We start from the raw sequence: 25896 nt of genomic DNA on the forward strand, positions 1-25896 counted from the left end.
GCCTGCAGAGAGGATCCTAATTGGAGGTAAAGGTACCAGTGTAGTTCGGTTATATTTTAGTCTTTAGCTGGGAGTATGAGATCAGTTTCCCATTATCCGTTATATTCGCCACCCAGTATAACCCTTTGTTTTCCCATTTTTTAATTTGCATGTGCGAGTCGTCAGATAGGAAGTATCTAATTGGTGTTAGTAGGAAATATTCCGGAATAAGGTCCCCTCTTTTCACAGCATTCGTCCATATGTTCACTGTAAAATTTAATGTGTGAGCCCTAGGAGATGTCTTATTAGTGTGTAATACCTGTGCGTCCCATAGTATCGAGTCTCTATCCTCCCATTCCCTCAGTTCCGCCTCTAGGGAGACCCAGATAGCTTCTTCCGATCTCTTCAGAAGCATTGAGTCTTATGACAATCTAGCCGCCCTGTAATATTCCATCAAATTTGGCGGTCATGTGTCCCTGCTCTGTCTCTATCAAGGAATCTCTGATTTTGTGAGCCATGTATTTGTCTGGTTTGTTCGCGTAAACAAAGTATTGTGATTTGAGTCTATGGACCACTCTTGCTGCCTGAGAATTTAGAATTGTTGTCAGCGTGTTCTTTTTATCTTGTAAAGTATGTAGTGTTGTTGTTTTTTTAGTCAATTTGTGCTGTCTCTCTAATATTGCTATTTCCTTGTGTAATTTTTCTATATAATCCCTATTCTTTTTGTTTATTTTGGCTTTCTCCTTAATTAGCAGTCCTCTAAGTACTACTTTTTGTGCGGCCCAAGTGCATATCGGGTTCGACGTGGAATCTGTGTTAATCGTCCAATATTCGATTAGTGAACCAAGTATGTTATTGTGTATCTGCATATTTTTTAAGAGTGTGGGGTCATATGTCCAGGTTCTCCTTCTTTGTGTATATCTCAACCCCTTCTATCTCTAGCGAGATTATAAATTGGTCCGACCACACACATGTATGTAGGTCTGATCTGTGTAGTAATGGTTGGAGCACCTGACTGATGTATATATAATTCAACCTGATATAGGAGTTGTTTGCCATAGAGTAGAATGTAGTGTCCCCCGTCATACCGTATAATGTATGCCATGTATCTAACAGAGAATGGGGCGCAAGTGTATCCTGAATAGATTTAACTATCCGATTGTGCCTGAGGTTCCTATTGGTTAGGGGTCTATTTTTACTCGGTTTAATTGGCGCATGGTGATATTAAAGTCCCCACTGCGTTAATAAATGGGAAATGTGCATAAAGAATGTGTGTTGGTTTTCATTGGGGGCATATATATTGCATAGTGTTACTTCTGAGTCCAGTATGCGCCCTCTCACTATCTAGTATGTCCCTTCCGGGTCCATTAGGGCGCTGTCGGGGGTGAATCCTACAGAGGAGTGAATTAATATTGATACCCCTCTTTTCTTGGTAGTTGCTGTTGCATGGTAGTGCATGTTAAATTGTTTCACCCAATATCTCGGTATTGTTTCTTTGAGAAGGTGGGTTTCTTATAAGAATAGTATATTGGCGTTTAAGGTTCTGTATTGATTCATTGCTACTCTGCGCTTAGTGGGATATCAGCTTTATCCTAGTAGACATTTTTAGATTCACTATACTGATTTACTGTTCCCTGTATGGCAGGTTTGGGGAGAGATTCCCCCTGACCGATAGTCTTACCCCTGAACGGATGTCTCAGCTGGATATTTCTGTCTATGTGGATTAGCATTGTGTTGGAGTCACTGAGTGGAAAAAGGAAAGCTGGGGATATAAAACAAATCAACAACAAACAAACATAGAACTGATCCCTAACATAGGGACAACCATACTGCACTGCAACTCCACCAAGATAAGTACTAAGGCATCCAATGAAAACATTAACTTATAAATGTCTCAAGAGTTCTAGTACAATCCTAGGAAAAAGTAGAGAATCTATAGAAGGTTTCTCTTTCAAATTTTTGACACTTCCGTCTCCTTGGCCCTCTTGGGTACCATTGTGGATCTCTAACTTTCCACCACAATGCCTCATAGACGGGTGAAGAAATCAGCAAGGATGATCTTCCCTGGTCTCCCTTGTCTCCTGCTTTTTGCGATTAACTTTCTGCCAATCCACCTGCCTCAGAGACCGAGCAGTGGTGGTCTTATGTAGAGGAGGGGGGACAGGATACTGGAGAGCTGGGGCTTCCAAACCCAAGATTCTGCACACTTCCGGTATGTCCCCTGATACTGATAGTCTTAGAGTCTCTTGTAATGGATAAAGCAAAGGGGAATCCCCATTTATATGGAATTTGTTGTTTCCTCAGTATAGTGGTCAGGGGTCTCATCGAGCTCCTTCGCTGTAAAGTCCTTAGACTCAGATCTTGATAAAACTGAATTACATTCCCCTGAAAAAAGAAAGTGGTGTTTTTCCTGGAAGCTTGGAGAATCTTCTCTTTATCTGGGAAGAATTTTAATTTTATGACTACATCCCGTGGGTGAAGACCATTTTTTGACTTGGCTTCTAAGGCTCTATGGGCTCTTTCAACATGAAAAACATAATCTGGGGACTGACCCGTTATTTGGCCAAAAAGTTGCGTGATGTATGCGGGTAGCTCTTTGCTGGTTACATCTTCTGGAACTCCCTTTAATCTGATATTATTCCTCCTGCTCCTGTTTTCCAGATCTTCCAGCTTGTCTTGAAACTACCGCATAAGTTGTTGTTGTGACGAGACTGTTTGGGAAATTTCGTCCACATTCTCCACCATTGCATCTTTCTGGTCCTCTAATACATCGATTCTGTTCCCCATGTCTGTCTTGATTTCAGATAGATTGGAGGTCACTGAGGTGTGGATTGAATCTATTTTCTGCCACAATTTTTTTTTTCCACCACGCTTCTCCACCTAGGCCGCAGGTCGCGGGTCCGGGTTGTCAGTGTAGCCGAAAGTTTTTCCCTCTCCTCCTGCTTAGCCCGGAGGGTATTCTTCCTTTAAGGTCACCTTTTACATAGGATCACACCTGGTGAAGTGATCGATATTTTGCCAGTATTTTGGTGGTTTATAGCTAGATTTTATAAATATTTAGAAGGAGCTCAGATCAGGCACGTCTGCTCTCTTCATCAGTTCCAGTGACCCCCCCCCATTATTTATCATTTTAAAATGATTTTACCTTCTATTTATTTTTTATTATTATTATTCATTTGTGCAGTGTCCATTACTTCCTGCCACAGCCCTACAAGGGGAAGGCATATATAGTTTGATGTCATAAATCTGATAGAGCAACTCAAGCTGGCTTACTGTTCAGTGGATGCTAGAGACAGGGAGTCAGTTTCTTGCCAATGCTCAGAATAGTCAGAATGCAATTTAAAGGAACATAAACCCCCCCCCCCCCAAAAAAAAAATCTTTTTAAGGGCTATTAGTGTTAGGTGTTATTGTAACTTAGGTTAGGTTTTATTTTACAGGTAAATTTGAATTTATTTTAGCTAGGTAGTTATTAAATAGTTAATAACTATTTAATAACTATTCTACCTAGTTAAAATAAATACAAACTTGCCTGTAAAATAAAAATAAACCCTAAGCTAGATGCAATGTAACTATTAATTATATTGTAGCTAACTTAGGGTTTATTTTATAGGTAAGTATTTAGTTATAAATAGGAATAATTTAGGTAATGTTAGTAATTTTGTTTAGATTTATTTAAATTATATTTAAGTTAGGGGGTGTTAGGGTTAGACTTAGATTTAGGGGTTAATAACTTTAATATAGTGGTGGCGGCAGATTAGGGGTTAATAAATGTAGGTAGGTGGCATTGATGTTAGGGACGGTAGATTAGGGGTTAATAATATTTAACTAATGTTTGCGAGGCGGGCGTGCGGCAGTTTAGGGGTTAATATGTTTATTATAGTGGCAGCGACATTGGGGGCTGTAGATTAGGGGTTAATAAGTGTAGGTAGGTGGCGGCGACATTGGGGGCAGCAGATTAGGGGTTAATAAATATAATGTAGGTGTCGGCGATGTTGGGGGCAGCAGATTAGGGGTTCATAAATATAATGTAGGTGGTGGCGGTGTCCGGAGCAGCAGATTAGGGGTTAAAAATGTTATTATAGTGTTTGCGATGCGGGAGGGCCTCGGTTTAGGGGTTAATAGGTAGTTTATGGGTGTTAGTGTACTTTTTGGCACTTTAGTTATGAGTTTTATGTTACGGCGTTGTACCATAAAACTCTTAACTACTGACTTTAGAATGCGTTACGGATCTTGACAGGGTAGGGTGTCCCGCTCACTTTTTGGCCTCCCAGGACAGACTCTTAATACCGGCGCTATGGAAGTCCCATAGAAAAAAGACTTTACAAAGTTTACGTAAGTAGTTTTGCGGTAAGGCCAAAGAAGTGTGTGGTGACCCTAAACCTTCAAGACTCGTAAAAGCAGCGGGCGTAAAAAAGCAGCGTTAGGACCTCTTAACGCTGCTTTTTTACCCTAACGCACAACTCGTAATCTAGCCGTCTGTTTTTAGTAAACAAAGAACAGATTTCTCAATCAATTCTGAAACACTACTCCTATATTCCCAACTTAATTTGCCCGTGAGGGATGCAAATGCATTACACATTATTTATATTATTATTATGTTTAAACAAAACTGATATTTTATGCTCCATATTATAAAAGTCCATCCCATACATGTGAGTATAACAAAGTATAAATGTAACCAATAGCTGTATATTATTTTATGAAGATCAAGATGGCTCCCAGAACATGTAAATATGCAGGAATAAGCAACACATAGAGCTAATAATTACTCCTCGATTTGCATGACAGGTTTAAACTGGTTCCTCAGTCCTGTTATCTCTCAATTTTCCCTTTTGAAACCTGAGATCACCCACATACTGACCCTTCATTACCCAAATTTTGGAGCTGGATCATCCAGACCCCATTCACTTGCACCATGTTTTAGGTTTTAATTTTTTTAATTTTATTTGGTAAGCATGACAGAATTTTCACTACTATGAGCTTTATATATGTCTTTAAAGTACAAATCTTTATGAATTCCTCAGTTATGACGTTGCAATATTTTATTCCGCAAGATATTGGTTTAAAGAGACAGTGATATTGTTTTCCCGTTGATGTGTTTTCAATGATTTATTATACCAGTTGCTGAGTATAAATTGTATAACAAATTGTTCATTTGTGTTTATTTTTGTGTATTAAATAGCTATTTCTTTGCTCTTTAAAACCATAACCCATACAAATGGACTGAACTTGTGTGGAGAACAAATCTCATTACCTTATCACTCTATATAAATAATATAAATACAAAGGCTTCTTTATTGTGTTCTGGTCTGAGATAACAAATTAAAATGAACATTTTAGTAAATTTCTCTCACACCCCCCACTGGGGTGTTATTTCTTCTGCTGTTCATATAGCTTTTCTATAAGCAGCACTTAGTACTGAAATCTGCAATATAGGTGGGGATACAAAAAGGCAAAAGCCACCATTTCAAATGACAAAAAAAGTAAATGAGCTATTAGTAAACATTTTAATGCACCCCAGCAGGTTAAATTAATACAGTAATTGAGAACACATTAAAAGGGAGAACAGTTTACAATACACGGTCGTTTAAAACCCAACATTTTCCTTTCATAATTCAGATAGAGCGTGCAATTTTAAGTAACTTTCTAATTTACTCCTATTATCAATTTTTCTTTGTTCTCTTTCTATCTTTATTTGAAAAAGAAGGCATCTAAGCTAAGGAGCATGCCAATTTTTGATTCAGACCCTGGACAGCATTTATCCACCAATAAGCAAGGACAACCCAGGTTGTGAACCAAAAATGCTTCTTCTAAATTTACATTCTTGCTTTTCAAATAAAGATAGCAAGAGAATGAAGAAACATTTATAATAGGAGTAAATTAGAAAGTTGCTTAAAATTGCACGCTCTATCTGAATCTCACTCTTGAGAAAGCCGCCAGAAGTGGCGGAAAAACGCGTTGAGGCTCTAAATGCTTGAACACTAAGTTACGTTTACAGGACGAGGTGGTGACGTCACACGCCGGTTTGGCTAACACTATCACGATCTGAACGCTGGAACCCTCTTCAAAGTTCTACTACAAGTACATACTTGTTACATGCCGTTTTAAATGTGAAACTTGTGAGTAGTTCAAATTGTGTGAATATAATAAATTGTTTATCGGATCTCACACTATACTGTGGTCCTTTCTTTTGCGCTCTAGATCTTGCTGCTCTTGATTCTCTATTTGAATCATGAAAGATAATATTTGGATTCAGTGTCCCTTTTAAGAAACAGGTTTTTATTGAATCTAGAACAGTGAATCAGCTGCCTAGAACAACAAAGAAAATGGCAATGACGGAAAGCCCTCGTGGTAAATTTTGCCATTTGTGTAACATGAACTGCTGCCTTTCTGGGTGAGTATAAATATCAATTTTTTTTTGTAACAAACTACAGAGAAAATGAGCAAAAAATAAATAAATCAATGCACACTTCATATTTTTTTGATTAAATATTAAAGTAATTATGTTGCATCTGAAAAAGAGAAATGTAAAATATATTGCAGCTTAAACCCCCCCACAAAGAACAGATATTCAGTCATATAGAAAATATATTCTTTTTATAATTGTGGCTTGGTCACAAATACAGCACTGGGAGTTTGTTATTATCCTTCTGACCAGTTGTGCACAAGCTTGCGCTTCCTGTTAGTTTTCAAAACCAAACACCTTTTATTTCTGTTTTAAAGGAACATGAAACCCATATTTTTTTCATTCATGATTTAGAAAGAGCATGCCATTTTAAACAACTTTTTAATTTACTTATATTATCTAATTTGCTTCATTCTCTTGATATACATTGCTGAAAAGCATATCTAGATAGGCTCAGTAGTTGCTGATTAGTTGCTGCACATAAATGCCTCGTGTGATTGGCTCACCCATATGCATTGCTATTTCTTCAACAAAGCATATTTAAAGAATGAAGCAAATTAGAAAATAGAAGTTAATTGGAATGTTGATTAAAATTGTATTCTCTATTTGAATCATTACTTTTTTTTTGGGGGGGGGGGTTTAGTGTCCCTTTAAATACTTTTTTTTATGCTAAAAAATGATTTTCCTCCATGTTTAAAGTGAAATTAAACACTAAATATATTTTATAAGCATAGTATTGAGGTTATTCCCTGCTTCCCTCTAGTTTTGAGTGCCACCATTTTAAAATCTAGTTTTCACTACATTCTAGTGCTGACCGGCTTACATAAGTGCAGTAACTCTCCTTAAAATACCTGTAGTATCTAGGTTCCAAAATGGCAGCCCCATGGTTAAAGGGAAGTGCATGAAATGTATTTAAAGGGAAATTAAATACTTTGAGATGGTAATATAAAATGATAACTCGTGTATATAAAAAACCCTATGCAATATACTTTCATTATTTATTTTTACCCCTTTTCCTGTAATTCCATTCTGAAATTGTGAGCTTTTCAGTTCCTGTTAGAAATGGAAGTGCAGAACACTTACAGTGGGGCAAAAAAGTATTTAGTCAGCCACCAATTGTGCAAGTTATCCCACTTAAGAAGATGAGAGAGGCCTGTAATTTTCATCATAGGTATACCTCAACTATGAGAGACAAAATGTGGAAACAAATCCAGTCAATCACATTGTCTAATTTGGAAATAATTTATTTGCAAATTATGGTGGAAAATAAGTATTTGGTCACCTACAAACAAGCAAGATTTCTGGCTCTCACAGACCTGTATCTTCTTCTTTAAGAGGCTCCTCTGTCCTCCACTCATTACCTGTATTAATGGCACCTGTTTGAACTTGTTATCAGTATAAAAGACACCTGTCCACAAACTCAAACAGTCACACTCCAAACTCCACTATGGTGAAGACCAAAGAGCTGTCGAAGGACACCAGAAACAAAATTGTAGACCTGCACCAGGCTGGAAAGACTGAATCTGCAATAGGCAAGCAGCTTAGTGTGAAGAAATCAACTGTGGGAGCAATAATTAGAAAATGGAAGACATACAAGACCACTGATAATCTCCCTCGATCTGGGGCTCCCCGCAAGATCTCACCCGTGGGGTCAAAATGATCACAAGAACGGTGAGCAAACATTCCAGAACCACACGGGGGGACCTAGTGAATGACCTGCAGAGAGCTGGGACCAATGTAACAAAGGCTACCATCAGTAACACACTACGCCGCCAGGGACTCAGATCCTGCAGTGCCAGACGTGTCCCCCTGCTTAAGCCAGTACATGTCCGGGCCCGTCTGAAGTATGCTAGAGAGCATTTGGATGATCCAGAAGCGGATTGGGAGAATGTCATATGGTCAGATGAAACCAAAGTAGAACTGTTTGGTAGAAACACAACTCGTCGTGTTTGGAGGAGAGAGAATGCTGAGTTGAAACCAAAGAACACCATACCTACTGTGAAGCATGGGGGTGGCAACATCATGCTTTGGGGCTGTTTCTCTGCAAAGGGAACAGGACGACTGATCCATGTACATGAAAGAATGAATGGGGCCATGTATCGTGAGATTTTGAGTGCAAACCTCCATCCATCAGCAAGGGCATTGAAGATGAAACGTGGCTGGGTCTTTCAGCATGACAATGATCCCAAACACACAGCCAGGGCAACGAAGGAGTGGCTTCGTAAGAAGCATTTCAATGTCCTGGAGTGGCCTAGCCAGTCTCCAGATCTCAACCCCATAGAAAACCTTTGGAGGGAGTTGAAAGTCCGTGTTGCCCAGCCACAGCCCCAAAACATCACTACTCTAGAGGAGATCTGCATGCAGGAATGGGCCAACATGCCAGCAACAGTGTGTGACAACCTTGTGAAGAATTACAGAAAACGTTTGACCTCTGTCATTGCCAACAAAGGATATATAACAAAGTATTGAGATGAACTTTTGATATTGACCAAATACTTATTTTCCACCATAATTTGCAAATAAATTCTTTCCAAATCAGACAATGTGATTGTCTGGATTTGTTTCCACATTTTGTCTCTCATAGTTGAGGTATACCTATGATGAAAATTACAGGCCTCTCTCATCTTCTTAAGTGGGAGAACTTGCACAATTGGTGGCTGACTAATACTTTTTTGCCCCACTGTATATTCCACACTGCTATTGGCTGCACATTTTAGTGACCTATATTATAACTGTCTCTAATTGGCCACAGAAGAGAAGGTAACCTAAGTTACAACATGGCAGCTTCCATTGTTTTACAGACACTGAAACTTTACACTTATTTTGTTAATATTTAAACAGCTAATGAAACTTTAAAAAATACATCTACATGTCATTCTCAGACTGATCTTTTCTTTGAATGCATCATTCCATATAGCATGTGTTTAACGTCCCTTTAATGTTTAGTGTCCCTTTAAACAGGTTACTTTCATTTTCATGTTGTGAATTTTTTAGTTTAGTATTTATGGCAAACTGGGTACTGGCAGACAGCTGCCAGTACCCAAGATCGCTCACGATGAGGGGGAGGGTTAGAGAGTTGATGGGGGGGATCCTACACAGCAGAATAAGTTTTTTTTTTTTCTAAAAAAAAAACAAAAAAACTTTACTTAAGATGGCGGGGACAATTGTGGGGTGGGGGAGGGTAGAGAGCTGTTTGGGAGGGATTAGGGGATGTGATGTGTCAGATGGGAGGCTGATCTCTACACTAAAGCTAAAATTTAAATTAACCCTGCAAGCTCCCTACAAGCTAGATAATTAACCCCTTCACTGCTGAGCATAATACATGTGTGGTGCACAGCGACATTTAGTGGCCTTCTAATTACCAAAAGCAACCATATAAGTCTGCTATTTCTAAACAAAGGGGATCCCAGAGAAGCATTTACAACCATTTGTGCCGTAATTGCACAAGCTGTTTGTAAATAATTGTAAATAATTTCAGCGAGAAACCTAAAGTTGGTGAAAAAATGTGTGAAAAGTGAACGATTTTTTTTTTTTATCGCATTTGGCGGTGAAATGGTGGCATGAAATATACCAAAATGGGCCTAGATCAATACTTTGGTTTGTCTTCTAGAAAAAAAAATGTATACATGTGTAGGGTATACATGTGTAGGGTTATTCAGGGATTCCTGACAGATATCAGTGTTGCAACGTAACTATCGCTAATTTTGTTTGGTTTGGAAATAGCAAAGTGCTATTTGTACTTATTGCCATATAACTTGGAAAAAAAGCAAAGAACATGTAAACATTGGGTATTTCTAAACTCAGGACAAAATTTAGAAACTATTTAGCATGGGTGTTTTTTGGTGGTTGTAGATGTGTAACAGATTTTGGGGGTCAAAGTTAGAAAAAGTGTGTTTTTTTCCATTTTTTCATCATATTTTATAATTTTTTTTATAGTAAATTATAAGATATGATGAAAATAATGGTATCTTTAGAAAGTCCATTTAATGGCGAGAAAAACTGTATATAATATGTGTGGGTACAGTAAATGAGTAAGAGAAAAATTACAGCTAAACACAAACACCGCAGAAATGTAAAAATAGCCTTGGTCCGAAACGGTCAGAAAATGGAAAAGTGCTGTGGTCCTTAAAGGGACATAATACTCATATGCTAAATCACTTGAAACTGGTGCAGTATAACTGTAAAAAGCTGACAGGAAAATATCACCTGAGCATCTTTATGTAAAAAAAGGAAGATATTTTACCTCACAACTTCCTCAGCTCAGCAGAGTAAGTTCTGTGTAAAAAGTTATACTCAACTGCTGCTCAGCTGCAGGTAAAACAAAAAAAAAAAATTTAAGAAATGAACAGCAGCCAATCAGCATCAGCAGTGCTGTGGTCATGAACTCTTTTACTGTGATCTCATGAGATTTCACGTAACTCTCATGAGATTTCATTTTAAACTTCCTTACACTGAATAGGGAAATAACATGAGAGTGCACGTAAGCTCGCTCCTGGCCCGGGAAAGACATACTGATTTGTTGCTTAGAAGTCCTTTACAATGAAATGTGGCTACTGAGGAATTTTTGAGGTAAAATATCTTTCTTTTTTACATAGAGATGTTCAGGTGATATTTTCTAGTCAGCTTTTTACAGCTATGCTGCATCACTTTCAAGTATTTAAACATTTGGGTATTATGACACTTTAAGGGGTTAAAGGGAAACCAAAGTCAAAATTAAACTTTTGTTATTCAGACAGAGCATGCAATTTTAAACAACTATCCATTTGACTTCTTTTATTTGATTTTCTTGTGCTCTTAGTGGGAGCTAGCTGCTGATAGGTGGCTGCACATATATGCCCCTTGTCATTAGCTCACCCAATGTGTTCAGTTAGAAACCAGTAGTGCTTTGCTCCTTCAACAAAGGATACCAAGAGAATGAAGCAATTTTGATAACAGAAGTAAATCGAAAAGTTGTTTAAAATTGTATGTTAAATTTGTGGGTTTTGTGTCCATTCAAGAGATCTGAAACCATGAAAAAAATGCTAGATATAAAGATATATTCAAAGCAAAGTTTAACCTGAGAATAAAACACAGTTGTGTAAATATTTAAAAGATGATTAAGGTTGGCATTTTAACAACACATAACATGTTTCATTATTAAAAATGAAACATTATTGCATTATACATTTATAATTTATTTTGCTTCTTTTTGCTGTAAAATACATCTGAAATTTGTACTTGTTCCACTTTCTCCCAGGGAGGCTTGGGCTAATAATCTTAGATAATTTAGATGTGAGATTTTGTTTACCCTCTCCGAACCTCACATTCTCTGTACTCATTTGCTGTTTAAGGTGGATTATCAGTTTTGAATCAACAATCATGATAGGAAAAGCATTCCTTGCAATAGTACTGAGCATACAAGGTAGTTTAGGTGTTAATATTATTGTGTATATATAAATGAATATATTTATATTAAGCTATTAGATAAAGATTAAAATGGAATATATATATATATATATATATATATATATATTTAAATACCTGTTAAATATTTTTTAATTAACTAAGCTAAATCAGTGCTAAACCACCTTAAAGGGACAGTGTACACCAATTTTCATATAACTGCATGTAAAAGACACTACTATAAAGACGAATATACACAGATCTAAAAAAACAGTATAAAACCTGTAAATAAATATTTAGAAGCTCCCAGTTTAGCATTGTTGATGAGGTTAGACTAGGACACCCACTGAAATGGGCTGCAGACACTCCCCCCTCCCGAATATTAAAAGACCCATTACACAAACAGAAGCTAGCAGGAGTCTGTAGACTTGGGTCTACATTTGATACTTTGGGGCTTGATTAGGATTTTGAAAATTAGCACAATATTATTAATAAATAAGCAAAACTATACATTGTTACAAAAACACTCCCAGATGGGCTATATAAATGGATCATCTACAAAACATTTATGCAAAGAAAAATCTAATGTACAATGTGCCTTTAAGGGAAGAGAAGAGGGCAGGGCTACTCCAGTCTCTTTCCTTAACTGCACATGAGCAAACAGAGTTCATGCTATATCTGTGTATTAGTTTGATTGGCAAGCAAGGGTTCTTTTGTTCTAGGGGACAGGGAAATCAGAGAAAAGAAAAAAACATAAAATGATGTGCTCATTTGACAAAATAAAGTTACATTATTAGTTTCTGATATGAAGGTACATTGTTATGCAGCTTGCAATTTGTGTTTATTGTCCCTTTAAAGGGACATTAAAGTCAAAATTAAACTTAAAGGGATAGTAAACACCAAAAATATTATTGTTTAAAAAACTAGATAATCCCTTTATTTGCCATTCCCCAGTTTTGCATAACCAACACTGTTATAGAAATATACTTTTTACCTCTGTAATTACCTTGTATCTAAGCCTCTGCTGACTGCCTCCTTATCTTAGATCTTTTGACAGACTTTCATTCCAGGCAATTAGTGCTGACTCTTAAATAACTCCACGTGCGTGAGCACAATGTTATCTATATGAAACACATGAACTAATGCCATCTAGCTGTGAAAAACTGTCAAATGCATTCTCAGAAAAGAGAATAACAAGAGAACCAAGCAAATTTGATGATACAAGTAAATTAGAAAGTTGTTTAAAATGGCATGCCCTATCTGAATCATGAAAGTTTAATTCGGACTTTACAATCCCTTTAAAGGAATACCAAAATTAAACTTTCATGATTCAGAGAGCATCAAATTTTAAACAACTTTCTAAAATACTCCTAATATCAATTTTTTTTTTGTTCTCTTGGTATATTTATTTGAAAAGGCTCCCATGTAAGCAAACCGCTACCCAGTTGCTGAACTAAAAATGGGCCAGCTCCTAAGCCTACATTCAAATGAAGATACCAAGAGAACAAATAAAAATTGACAATAGGAGTAAATTAGAAAGTTGCTTAAAATTCTCTATCTGAATCATGAAAGTTTAATTTTGACTAAACTATTCCTTTAACCCCTTAACGACCAAGGACGTACAGCGTACGTCCTACAAAAACTGTCACTTAATGACCATGGACGTACCCTGTACGTACTCAGGGTTTTCAAGCGCTGGAAGCGATTGTGATCGATTCCAGCCGCTTTCAGGTTATTGCAGTGATGCCTCGATATTGAGGCATCCTGCAATAACCTTTTTTAAGCATCCAATGCAGAGAGACACACTCTGTGGCCCTCTCTGCTTCGGCCAGCGATGGTGCAGATCGTTAGTGGGTGGGAGCCATAGCAGGGAGGCGGGTGGGTGGCCCATCGCTGATACGTGTTCCGGATTCTGTTCCTGAGTGTCCGGGAGCGCGCAAGGAGGCGGTTGGCAGGGCTTGGGAGCACGCACGCGCGTACAGACATCAACATATGCCGAAGGAGGCAGAGGGAAAGAGAAAGGGAATTTTTTTTAAAGGGATCCGGGAGGGGGGTAGCTACACTACAGAAAATGGGGTGTTAATATTTATTTTGGAAAAAAAGGGGCAAATTTGTAAGTAATCTGGGTACTGGCATTTTTTTTTTATAGTAAATTATAAGATATGATGAAAATAATGGTATCTTTAGAAAGTCCATTTAATGGCAAGAAAAACGGTATATAATATGTGTGGGTACAGTAAATGAGTAAGAGGAAAATTACAGCTAAACAGAAACACTTCTTAAGGGTAAGAACATTAAAAAATGGTCTGGTCAAGGGGTTAAATTGACTGGATAGAGCATGACATTTGTAACAACTTTCTAATTTAGTTCTATTATCATTTTTTTTACGTTCTCTTGATATCCTTTGTTAAAGGGATGCTAAAGAGTCTGTTTCATTTTTGTAAAAAAAAAAAAAGCACTAAGCAGTTGCTTATACTTAATGTAAAATCATTGCAATATTTATTATTCATCCATTTAAATGGATTTTACATTATTTTTTTACACTACATTTGTGCTTCCTGTCACAGCCCTACATGATGGAGGAGGACTTTGCAGGAAGTTTTATCTTAGCCTGATGTCATAACTTCTAGGCTAGTGAATAGACTAGATAACTGGGAGTCAAATTTGCTCATGCCCAGAACTGACAGAATAAAAATTTAGGTTTTCAAAATCTTATCACCCTGGGGCTGCACTGAGAATTTCTAAGTGCTAATTTTGCAAGAAAACAAGCAAGTTATTTGCTGTTTTTTTTACACAATCCTTTTCTTTTTATATTTAATTTAGTTTTAATATATTTATTTTTACCAAAGGAGCAGGAGTTTAATATCCCTTTAAAGAGTAATCCTAGGGGAGCTCAGGAGCGTGCACGTGTCTTTAGCCATCTGGCAGCATCGTTTGCAACAATGTTTATAGCAATGTTATACATAGTTACAAACACTGTTGCCATAGAATGCTCAAGACATGAGCACGCTCCTGAGTTTCTTTAAGCCTACCTAGGTTACTCTTCAATAAAGGATACTAAGAGAACAAACACATTTTGATTATAAAAGTAAATTGGAAAGTTGTTTAAACTGGCATGCTCTGTCTAAATCATGAATGCTTAATTTTGACTTTACTACAGTATAGAGAGACATGAGGTAAGAATGCTGCAAAATACATCCACGGTTCAGACCACTGGAAATGTATAGGTTCAGAAGATAACATTGAGGTTCACATTGTGGCCCTAGTCCTTAGGGTGGACAAACCTGCTAGTGTAATACACGTGCGCCACTTACCATACATCTTCCCTTCATCAGAGAGAATGATTTTGCGCCTTCCACAAGGAGGATAGATGGCGAGCGCTTCATGAAAGCTCTGCTCGATATCAGGACTCCAGACGCCCTCAGCGTCATTGTCCAGCCCCTTCTCTGCCCCTTCGGGTCCATCACCGGGCCCTTCCTCAGGGCTGCCATTGGAATTCCAACTGTTGGAAGCTATGGTGAAATCTGAGCCAGGGCCCTGAAGACCCCCGTATCTCAAAATCTGTGTGAGAAAGAAAATACATCTTTATTTAGATCAATAGATCTAAGGTTATTTATTCAGGCATTTTACTACTCCATTAAAATACCACTGCACTTATTCCACTATGGCCATATTCCAATCAATTAGAACTACCTGTGCAAGGGTAAAAATGGCTTACCAAACGTTTTAAGAACAATATTTAGACATTTTCCAACCTTGATACAAACTAAAATGACCTAAATAAAATGCATTTTATTATAACACTATTGCTTGAACATAAATATGTTTACGCCCTGCAAATGGGTTACTCACAAGTCAGCTCAGGAGCCGTAATGCACTACTGGGACCAAGATGAGGAGATCTGGCAAGACTATCATAAGAGGCATATGTGCATATCCACCAATGAGCAGCTAGCTCCCAGTAGTGCATTGCTGCACCGAGCCTACCTGGGTATGTTAAAATTGCATGCTCTATTTGAACTATGAATGTCTAATTTTGACTCATTAAAAATAATCGTCAGAATATTTTTTATATGAATGCAATTAAATGCTCCTTTATATTATCTCTGTCTGTAAATCAAAGCCCAAAAGAGATAATTGAAAATTAACTTTTTATTGCTTATCTCTCCTACCTCCTATTGGGAGTGTAATTTGTTCCGCTGGTTCCGTTTACACAGCTTGAAACTTTCCGTATAGGTAGGGAGGCTACAAGTAAAATCAAGTATTGCAAATGTCAAAATAAAGTTAAACAATTTAATACACTCCGGCAGGTAAAATGAATAATTGGTAACAAATTAAAGGGGGGCAAATGTAGGGTAAAAGTTCCCTTTAATAGCCTAAATTTATAAATACATTAATATAAATAAATTAATTATACTATGTGCCATGTTTTACTTTAGCATTGCTGAAGGTCTTGTGAAGCGAAAATCTTGCAAAAAAACATTTAGAAGCCAAAAAACAGATAAGTGCCCTCTCTATTACAAAACTCCCCAAGTAAATCATGCTACAATTTATTTTTGTCTATACAGACAGATACAAGATAAAGGAGTCTGTGTGTATAGATAATAATAATGCAAGGAGGTCTGCTCTCCCAAGAAGCTTAGCTATTGAGTATACAAAAATAAACTTGAAGGAGCAATTTCCCAGACATTTTACACTCTGTAGCTGGTATAGCAAGTTATTGGAAACACGTTAGAGGGCCACTAGAATAGCATAATCAATAAATTCATAATAAAAAGACAATGCAAAAGCACTTAGATTTTTTGTTTCTGACAAGTTTCAAAGTTAGTTTCATTTTCCTTCCCACTGCATCATGTGACAACCATCAGCCAATCACAAAATGCATATACATATATTCTATGAAGTCTTGCACATGCTCAGTAGGAGTTGGTGCCTCAGAAAGTGTGCATATAAAAAAGATTGTGCGTGCACATTCGGATAATGGAAGGGAGATGGAAAGTTGTTCAAAATGGTGTGCTCTTAAAGGGATAGTCTAGTCAAAATTAAACTTTCATGATTCTGCTAGAGCATGCGATTAAAAGCAATTTTCTAATTGACTCCTATTATCAATTTCTTCATTCTCTTGGTATCTTTATTTGAAAAATCAAGGATGTAAGCAAAGGAGCTGGCCCATTGTTGGTTCAGAACCTGGGTAGCGCTTGCTGATTGGTGTCTAAATGTAGCCTCCAATAAGCAAGCACTACGCAGGTGCTGAACCAAAAATGGTCCGGCTTCTAACCTTACATTCAAATAAAGATACCAAGAGAACGAAGAAAAATTTATAATAGGAGTAAATTAGAATGTTGCTTAAAATTGCATGCTTTATCTGAATCATAAAAGTTTAATTTTAATTTTTTTTGTGTCTCTTTAAAGGGACACTGAACCCGCATTTCTTTCTTTCGTGATTCAGATAGAGCATGCAATTTTAAGCATCTTTCTAATTTACTCCTATTATCATATTTTCTTCATTCTCTTGGTATCTTTATTTGAAAAGCAAGAATGTAAGTTTAGATACCGGCCCATTTTTGGTGAACAACCTGGGTTGTCCTTGCTGATTGGACAACACCAATAACCAAGTGCTGTCCAATGTCTGAACCAAAAATTGCCTGGCTCCTTAGCTTAGATGCCTTCTTTTTCAAATAAAGATAGCAAGAGAATGAAGAAAAATTAATAATAGGAGTAAATTAGAAAGTTGCTTAATATTGCATGTTCTATCTGAATCATGAAAGAAGAAAAAAAATTGGGTTTGGTGTCCCTTTAAGGGGAAACTAATTTCACAGTGCACTGTCCGTTTAAGACAAACTTAATAGGCTTGATGTAGATTTCTGCACTAGACCTTCAAATATAGCTTTGATGATGAAGTCACTGTGGATCTGCTTTTACAACACATGATAATCGTTCTTCACTACTGGGAATCCTGCTGCTCATCGTTTAAGAGACACATCTCCTTTTAAAGAAAAACTGCCTAGCAGAGCTTTCTTAAAGGGTCTGCGTCAATATTTTTAGGAGGAAAAATAAGAATGAACAAAACTAAGTATATGGAGTGGAGAATTGTACATCTTAATAGGGATTATTACTCCAAACACACACAAGCGCTCACACGCACACACGTAACAATAATCACATACTCATTTATAAGGGGAAGGTTTGCTTATATATCTATAAATCTAAATAGATTTCCTCAGTAAATCAGAACTTTTTATCATCAGCTATCATGTAAATACATTTTGTATTTAACTTTATCTGCTTAAAGGGACATGAAACTCAAAAAAAATTTATTTCATTATTAAGGTAGAACATGCAGTTTTAAATAACTTTATAATTTACTTCTATTATCATTTTTTGTTCTCTTGGTATCTTTTGTTGAAAAGCAGGAGCATATGCTCAGGAGCGTGCATGTGACTGGAGCACTATATGGCAGCATTTTTTGCAAGATAACTAGATGGCAGCACTATTTCCTACCACACACCTACCAAGGAATCTCTTCAACAAAGGATACCATAGGAAAACAATGCAAATTTGATAGCAGAAGTAAATTGGAGACTTTTTAAAAATTGTATTTTCTGTCTGAATCACAAAAGCAAATTCTTGAGTTGCATATTCCTTTAATCTGATAAAAACATACAGTGACTAATCCTGTTGAGTTTGTTATGCAGTACTGTATTTACATATCTGTTAGGCTGTCTATCTTTCTATCTATCATCTATTTGTCTGTCTTCCCATATATATCTATCTGTAGGTCTATCTTCATCTATCTATCTCTCTGTCTTCACATATCTATCTGTCTGTCTTCACATATCTATCTATCTATCTATCTGTCTGTCTGTCTTCACATATCTATCTATCTGTCTGTCTGTCTTCACATATCTATCTATCTGTATGTCTGTCTTCACATATCTATCTATCTGTCTGTCTGTCTTCACATATCTATCTATCTGTCTGTCTGTCTTCACATATCTATCTATCTGTCTGTCTGTCTTCACATATCTATCTATCTGTCTGTCTGTCTTCACATATCTATCTATCTATCTATCTATCTTTCTCTCTCTCTTCACATATCTATCTGTCTGTCTTCACATATCTATCTATCTGTCTGTCTGTCTTCACATATCTATCTATCTGTCTGTCTGTCTTCACATATCTATCTATCTGTCTGTCTGTCTTCACATATCTATCTATCTGTCTGTCTGTCTTCACATATCTATCTATCTGTCTGTCTGTCTTCACATATCTATCTATCTATCTATCTATCTATCTTTCTCTCTCTCTTCACATATCTATCTGTCTGCCTTCACATTATCTATCTATCTCTCTATGTCTCTTCACATTATCTATCTCTCTATCTATCTATGTCTTCACATTATCTATCTGGCTGTCTCCACATATCTATCTGGCTGTCTTCACATTATCTATCTCTCTATGTCTCTTCACATTATCTATCTATCTCTCTATGTCTCTTCACATTATCTATCTATCTCTCTATCTATCTAGCTGTCTCCAGCTGTTAAATTAACCTTTTAAATTATACCTACAAATTGCAATAATACAAAAGAATATATAAAACAATCTTCAAAAATATGATAATAAATATTTTTCTATAAAATCCCTAGCAAGGTCAATCAGTCATATATCCAATACAAAACTGAAATTATTCAATATTATTCCAAAAGGTATCTTAGATTTTCCTCTAGAGAGTCCAGATATTGAGCCCAGCATTCCCCTGACTCTATCCAATCTAGTATAATAAATTCTAATACCATTTGTCTCCACAAATATTTTTTAAGGCTTGAAATAGCTGTGGCAGATTATTATTATTATTATTATTATTAGTCAGAATGAAACTTATGATTCAGATAGAGCATGCCCTATTCAACAACTTTCCATTTTCTTCTATTATCAAATCTGCTTCATTCTCTGGGTATCCATTGTTAAAGGGACATTGTACTGTAATATTGGTTTCTAATGACTCGTTATACCAGCTGCAGTTTCAAATGTATGGGAAATTTCTCTTTTAGGTATATTTTTGTATATGTAATATTTGTTACTGCTAAATGAAACCACAACCCAATGAAATGAGCTGAGATTGTATTGAGAGCAGACCTAGTTAGCTTATCTGTCTAGTTATTTACACAAAATATTCCCTATCTTATTTATCGCTGTTTACTCAAACACCAATACATAGAGAGAACAATGGAAAATGAACATTTAAAAGGTATATGAAACCAAATTTTTTTTCTTTCATGATTAAGATAGAGTATGCGAGTTTAAACAACTTTTTAATTTACTTCTATTTGATAACGGAAGTAAATTGGAAACTTTTTAAATTGGTATGCTCTAAATCACAAAAAAAAATATTTTTTGGTTTTCAAATCTCTCTTTCAAGTACCTCTGTCACAGCCCCCCACTGGGAGTATTATTTTATCTAAACCTTCTTGTTGCATGTTTTTTGTAACCAGAACTTAAAAAGATACTGACTAAATGTAGCCACCAAAGACTACCCAGGGTTGTGAACCAAAATGGTCTGGCTCGTAAGCTTACATACCTGCTTTTTCAAATAAAGATACAAAGAGAACTAAGAAAACTTGATAATAGGGGTAAATTAGAAAGTTGTTCAACATTGCATGCTCTATCTGAATCCTGAAAGAAAAAAATTGGGTTGAGTATCCCTTTAAGTTCAGATATTTTCAGTATATGTAGGGATAGAAAAGGCAAACATAAATTATGCTTACCTGATAATTTTATTTCCTTCTGTATGAGGAGAGTCCACAGAATCATTCCTTACTGTTAGGAAATACTGACACCCCAGCCAAAGGCTTAAATACTCCCCCTACTTCCTTGATAGCCCAGTCATTCTGCCAAGGGAACAGTAGGAGAAACATCAGGGTATAAATGGTGCCGGAAGAGAAAAACAAATTTTGGTCCGCCCATCGGAGTATACGGGCGGAGGCCGTGGACTCTCCTCATACAGAAGGAAATGAAATTATCAGGTAAGCATAATTTATGTTTTCCTTCTTAATATGAGGAGAGTCCACGGCATCATTCCTTACTGTTGGGAAAACTATACCGAAGCTCTAGTGGATACTGAATGATAACGGGAGGGGTAAAGGAAAGGCAGACCCTAATCTGAGGGCACTACAGCCTGTAAAACCTTTCTCCCAAAAGCTGCTTCAGCCGAAGCAAAAACATCAAATTTGTAGAATTTTGAAAAAGTATGTAAGGAGGACCAGGTAGCCGCCTTACAAATCGGATCCATAGAGGCCTCGTTCTTAAAGGCCCAAGAGGAAGCCACCTCTCTAGTGGAATGAGCCGTAATCCTCTGAGGAGGTCTAAATCCCGCTGACTCGTAAACTAAGCATATAACACACATTAACCAAAAAGATAAGGAAGTGTAAGAGGCCTTTAGACCCTTACGCTTCCCAGAGTAGAAAACAAACAAGGAAGAAGTTTGTCTAAAATCCTTAGTAGCTTGAAGATAAAACTTAAAAGCTCGAACCACATCCAGATTAAGAAGTAAACATTTTTTCGAAGAAGGATTAGGACATAAGGAAGGAACCACCATCTTCTGACTGATGTTACGATCAGACACCACCTTAGGTAGAAAACCCAAACTGGTACGTAGGACAGCCTTATCAGTGTGGAACACCAGATAAGGAGGCTCACATTGCAAGGCAGCCATTTCAGAAACTCTGCGTGCCGACGCAATAGCCAATAGAAAAAGAACCTTCTAGGACAACAATTTAATGTCAACCGAATGCATAGGCTCACACGGAGCCCGTTGTAAAAACTTAAGAACAAGATTCAAACTCCAAGGTGGAGCGTTCGATCTAAACACAGGTCTGATCCCGATCAGAGCCTTAACGAAAGATTGCACGCCAGGTAGCTCTGCGAGCCTCTTGTGCAGCAAAACAGAAAGGGTCAAAATCTGTCCCCTCAGGGAACTGGTAGAAAGGCCCTTCTCCAGACCCTCCTGGAGAAAGGAAAGAATCCTGGCAGCCTCAACCTTATGCCAGGCAAAAGCACGCTCTTCACACCAGAATAAGTAAGCTCTCCACACCTTATGATAGATGCGACGAGTAACAGGCTTACAATCCTGAATGAGAGTGTCAATAACCCTCTCAGAGAAACCTCTCTTGGCTAAGACTAAGAGTTCAATCTCCACGCAGTCAGCCTCAGAGAATCTAGATTTTGATGAACAAAAGGACCCTGTTCCAGCAGATCCCTGCGACAAGGTAACTTCCACAGAGGAGATGAGGACATCCCCACCAGGTCCGTGAACCACATCCGAACCACATCCTTCACGGCCACAATGGAGCAATCAGTATAACTGATGCCTGCTCCTGCTTGATGCGGGCCACTACACGAGGGAGAAGTGGTAACGGCGGAAAAATGTAAATTAGATTGAACCTCCAAGGCACTGCTAATGCATCTATTAGCTCCGCCTGAGGATCCCTGGACCACAACCCATATCTGGGAAGCTTGGAATTGAGCCGGGACGCCATGAGATCTATCTCTTGCATCCCCCATTTGTTGCAAATCTCCGCAAACACCTTGGGATGGAGAGACCATTCCCCCGGATGAAAAGATTGTCTGCTGAGGAAATCCTCTTCCCAGTTGTCCACACCCGGAATGTGGATCGCTGACAGCGAGCAGATGCGGGCCTCCGCTCACTCCAGAATCCGAAATACTTCCCTCATTGCTAGGGAGCTCCTCGTTCCCCACCAAGGTTATGTTGTCTGATTGGAATCTGATAAACTGGGACGAACCCAGAAGAGGCCAAGCCTTCAGAGCATTGAAGATCGCTCGAAGTTCCAAAATGTTGATTGGGAGGAGGGATTCCTCTCGAGTCCACAGGCCCTGTGCCTTATTGGCACACCAAACAGCTCCCCATCATGATAGACTTGCGTCCCTAGTCACAAACTCCAACGATGGTCTCAAGAAGGATGTCCCTTGGGACAGGTGATCGGGACAGAGCCACCAGGAGAGCGATTCTCTCGACCGGTTGTCCAGAGAAATCTGTTGAGACAGATCTGAATGATCGCCGTTCCACTGTCTCAGTATGCACAGCTGAAGTGGTCTGAGATGGAATCTGGCAAAAGGAATGATGTCCATGCTGGACACCATGAGACCAATCACCTACATACACCAAGCCACATAGGGCCTTAAGGAGGTCTGGAGGGCATGACAAGTGGAAGTTAGCTTGTAACGTCTCTGGTCTGTAAGGAATATCCTCATGGATATGGAGTCTATCATAGTACCCAGGAATTCCACCCTGGTACTGGGAATAAGTTAACTCTTTCCTAAGTTTATCTTTTACCCATGAGATCAAAGAAGAAACACAAGAGATTTTGAATGGTTTTCTGCCAGACCACAGGATGGTGCTTGAACCAAAATATCGTCCAAGTATGGCACTACTGCTATTTCTCTGGTTCTGGCCACTGCAAGCAGAGCCCCTAGAACCTTCGTAAAAACTCTTGGAGCAGTAGATAGACCAAACGAAAGTGCAATATACTGGAAGTGCCCACCTCCTATGACACAGGCCAAAACAGAGAAACCGCTTCTTCATCGATAAACCGCACGGTCAGGAAAGAGGAAACAGTGCGACCACACCCGGTCATGTGGTGTGCAATGCAGAACCGCCCCTGCTATAGGAAAAATCGAGCCAAGCCCTTTCAGCCTACGCAGCTAACAAAAACGAAAGTGAAAACCTGTACATTCCAACATCTGCCTGAGCCTCATCTCACACGTGTTGCAGCACAATCATAATAAAATAAAATATGTGAATAATTCCCCCTGTTCAATAATCCCCCTCCGGAGATATTAACCCTTGAGTCCATACAGATAAAAGGAGCCACACGGTGACCCTGTCTTCTTGCGTTATCATATGTGTATGAAAATTAAAACGATCATACCGGAATCTATGCCATGGAACAGGAACACAGCCTCTCAAGTTTCACAGTCTTGTAAGCATCTCTCCTGACATGGACTTGAGTAATGGAAGCAGGCAGTGAAACTCGTCAACACTGATTGCTTAGGAGCTGTTAATATGAGTCTGGATGGATTTACAGAAAGACTCTCCCTGCATCTCCAGACTTTAACATTCGTCAATGCTCTCACTGAGAGGCTGACAAGACTACTAAAAACTCCAGTCACATTTCGAAGGGCAGATACCCTTCATAAGGAACTACTGTACTCTGTATCTTCTGACACGTCTCTGCCAACCTCCTGTGATGAAAGGCAAAGAATGACTGAGATATGAGGGAAGTAGGGGAAGAATTTAAGCCTTTGGCTGGGATGTCTTTGCCTCCTCCTGGTGGTCAGGTTCAGTATTTCCCAACAGTAAGAAATGATGCCGTGGACTTTCCTCATATTAAGAAGAAAAAGTAAATTTATGCTTACCTGATAAATTAATTTCTTCTATGGTACGACGAGTCCACGGATTCATCCTTTACTTGTGGGATATTATCCTCCTGCTAACAGGAAGTGGCAAAGAGCACCACAGCAGAGCTGTCTATATAGCTCCTCCCTTAGCTCCACCCCCCAATCATTTGACCGAAGGTACAGGAAGAAAAAGGAGAAACTAAAAGGTGCAGAGGTGAAGTTTAAAATAAAAAATATAATCTGTCTTAAAATGACAGGTCGGGCCGTGGATTCGTCATACCATAGAAGAAATTAATTTATCAGGTAAGCATAAATTTACTTTTCTTCTATAAGGTACGACGAGTCCACGTATTCATCCTTTACTTGTGGGATACAATACCAAAGCTACAGGACACGTATGAACGGGAGGGACAAGACAGTTGGTTAAACAGAAGGCACCACTGCTTGAAGAACATTTTTCCCAAAAATAGCCTCCGAAGAAGCAAAAGTATCAAATTTGGAAAATTTGGAAAAGGTATGAAGCGAAGACCAAGTCGCAGCCTTACAAATCTGTTCAACAGAAGCATAATTTTTAAAAGCCCATGTGGAAGCCACCACTCTAGTAGAGTGAGCTGTATTTCTTTTAGGAAGCTGCTGTCCAGCAGTCTCGTATGCCAAACGGATGATGCTTTTCAGCCAAAAAGAAAGAGGTAGCCGTAGCCTTTTGACCTCTACGTCTTCCAGAATAGACAAAAAACAAAGAAGATGTTTGACGGAAATCTTTGGTTGCTTGCAAGTAAAACTTCAAAGCACGAACCACGTCCAAGTTGTGCAACAGACGCTCCTTCTTAGAGGAAGGATTAGGACACAGAGAATGAACAACAATTTCCTGATTGATATTCCTATTAGTAACAACCTTAGGAAGGAATCCAGGTTTGGTTTGCAAAACCACCTTATCAGCATGGAAAACAAGATAAGGCGAGTCGCATTGCAACGCAGACAGTTCAGAAACTCTTCGAGCCGAAGAGATAGCAACTAAATACAGAACTTTCCAATATAGAAGCTTAATATCTATGGAATGCATAGGTTCAAACGGAACCCCTTGAAGAACATTAAGAACTAAATTCAAACTCCAGGGCGGAGCAACAGGTTTAAACACAGGCTTGATTCTAACTAAATCCTGACAGAACGACTGAACGTCTGCCAGACGCTTGTGCAGTAGAATTGATAAAGCAGATATCTGTCCCTTTAAGGAACTAGCTGATAGCCCCTTCTCCAATCCTTCTTGGAGAAAGGACAAAATCCTAGGAATCCTGATCTTACTCCATGAGTAGCCTTTTGATTCGCACCAATAAAGATATTTACGCCATATCTTATGATAAATTTTCCTAGTGACAGGCTTTCGAGCCTGAATCAAGGTATCTATGACCGACTCGGAGAAACCCCGCTTGGATAAAATCAAGCGTTCAATCTCCAGGCAGTCAGCCGCAGAGAAACTAGATTTGGATGCTGGAACGGACCTTGAATCAGAAGGTCCTGTCTCAGTGGCAGAGTCCATGGTGAAAGAGATGACATGTCCACCAGGTCTGCATACCAAGTCCTGCGTGGCCACGCAGGTGCTATCAAAATCACTGAAGCTCTCTCCTGTTTGATTCTGGCAATCAAACGAGGAAGGAGAGGAAATGGAGGAAACGCATAAGCCAGGTTGAACGACCAGGGTACTGCTACAGCAT

At 38.3% G+C, this 25896-nt stretch overlaps 1 protein-coding gene across 8 annotated transcripts in view; it reads right to left on the reverse strand.

Moving 5' to 3' along the window:
• TEAD3 (TEA domain transcription factor 3) overlaps positions 1–25896 on the reverse strand; it is a 159401-nt gene that overhangs the window by 54981 nt on the left and 78524 nt on the right. For 6 of the 8 annotated variants that reach the window (XM_053706799.1, XM_053706797.1, XM_053706802.1 and 3 more), the window contains one exon: positions 15083–15329. In XM_053706799.1, coding sequence (XP_053562774.1) covers positions 15083–15089 — 7 coding nt within the window. In that variant the 5' untranslated portion in view covers positions 15090–15329. Of the gene's footprint in view, positions 1–15082; positions 15330–15939; positions 16013–25896 lie in introns of all 8 variants that reach the window. The other 2 variants (XM_053706800.1, XM_053706798.1) reach the window with 1 other exon arrangement.

This window comes from Bombina bombina, chromosome 3 (genome assembly GCF_027579735.1).
Source record: "Bombina bombina isolate aBomBom1 chromosome 3, aBomBom1.pri, whole genome shotgun sequence".
Lineage (NCBI taxonomy): Eukaryota > Metazoa > Chordata > Amphibia > Anura > Bombinatoridae > Bombina > Bombina bombina.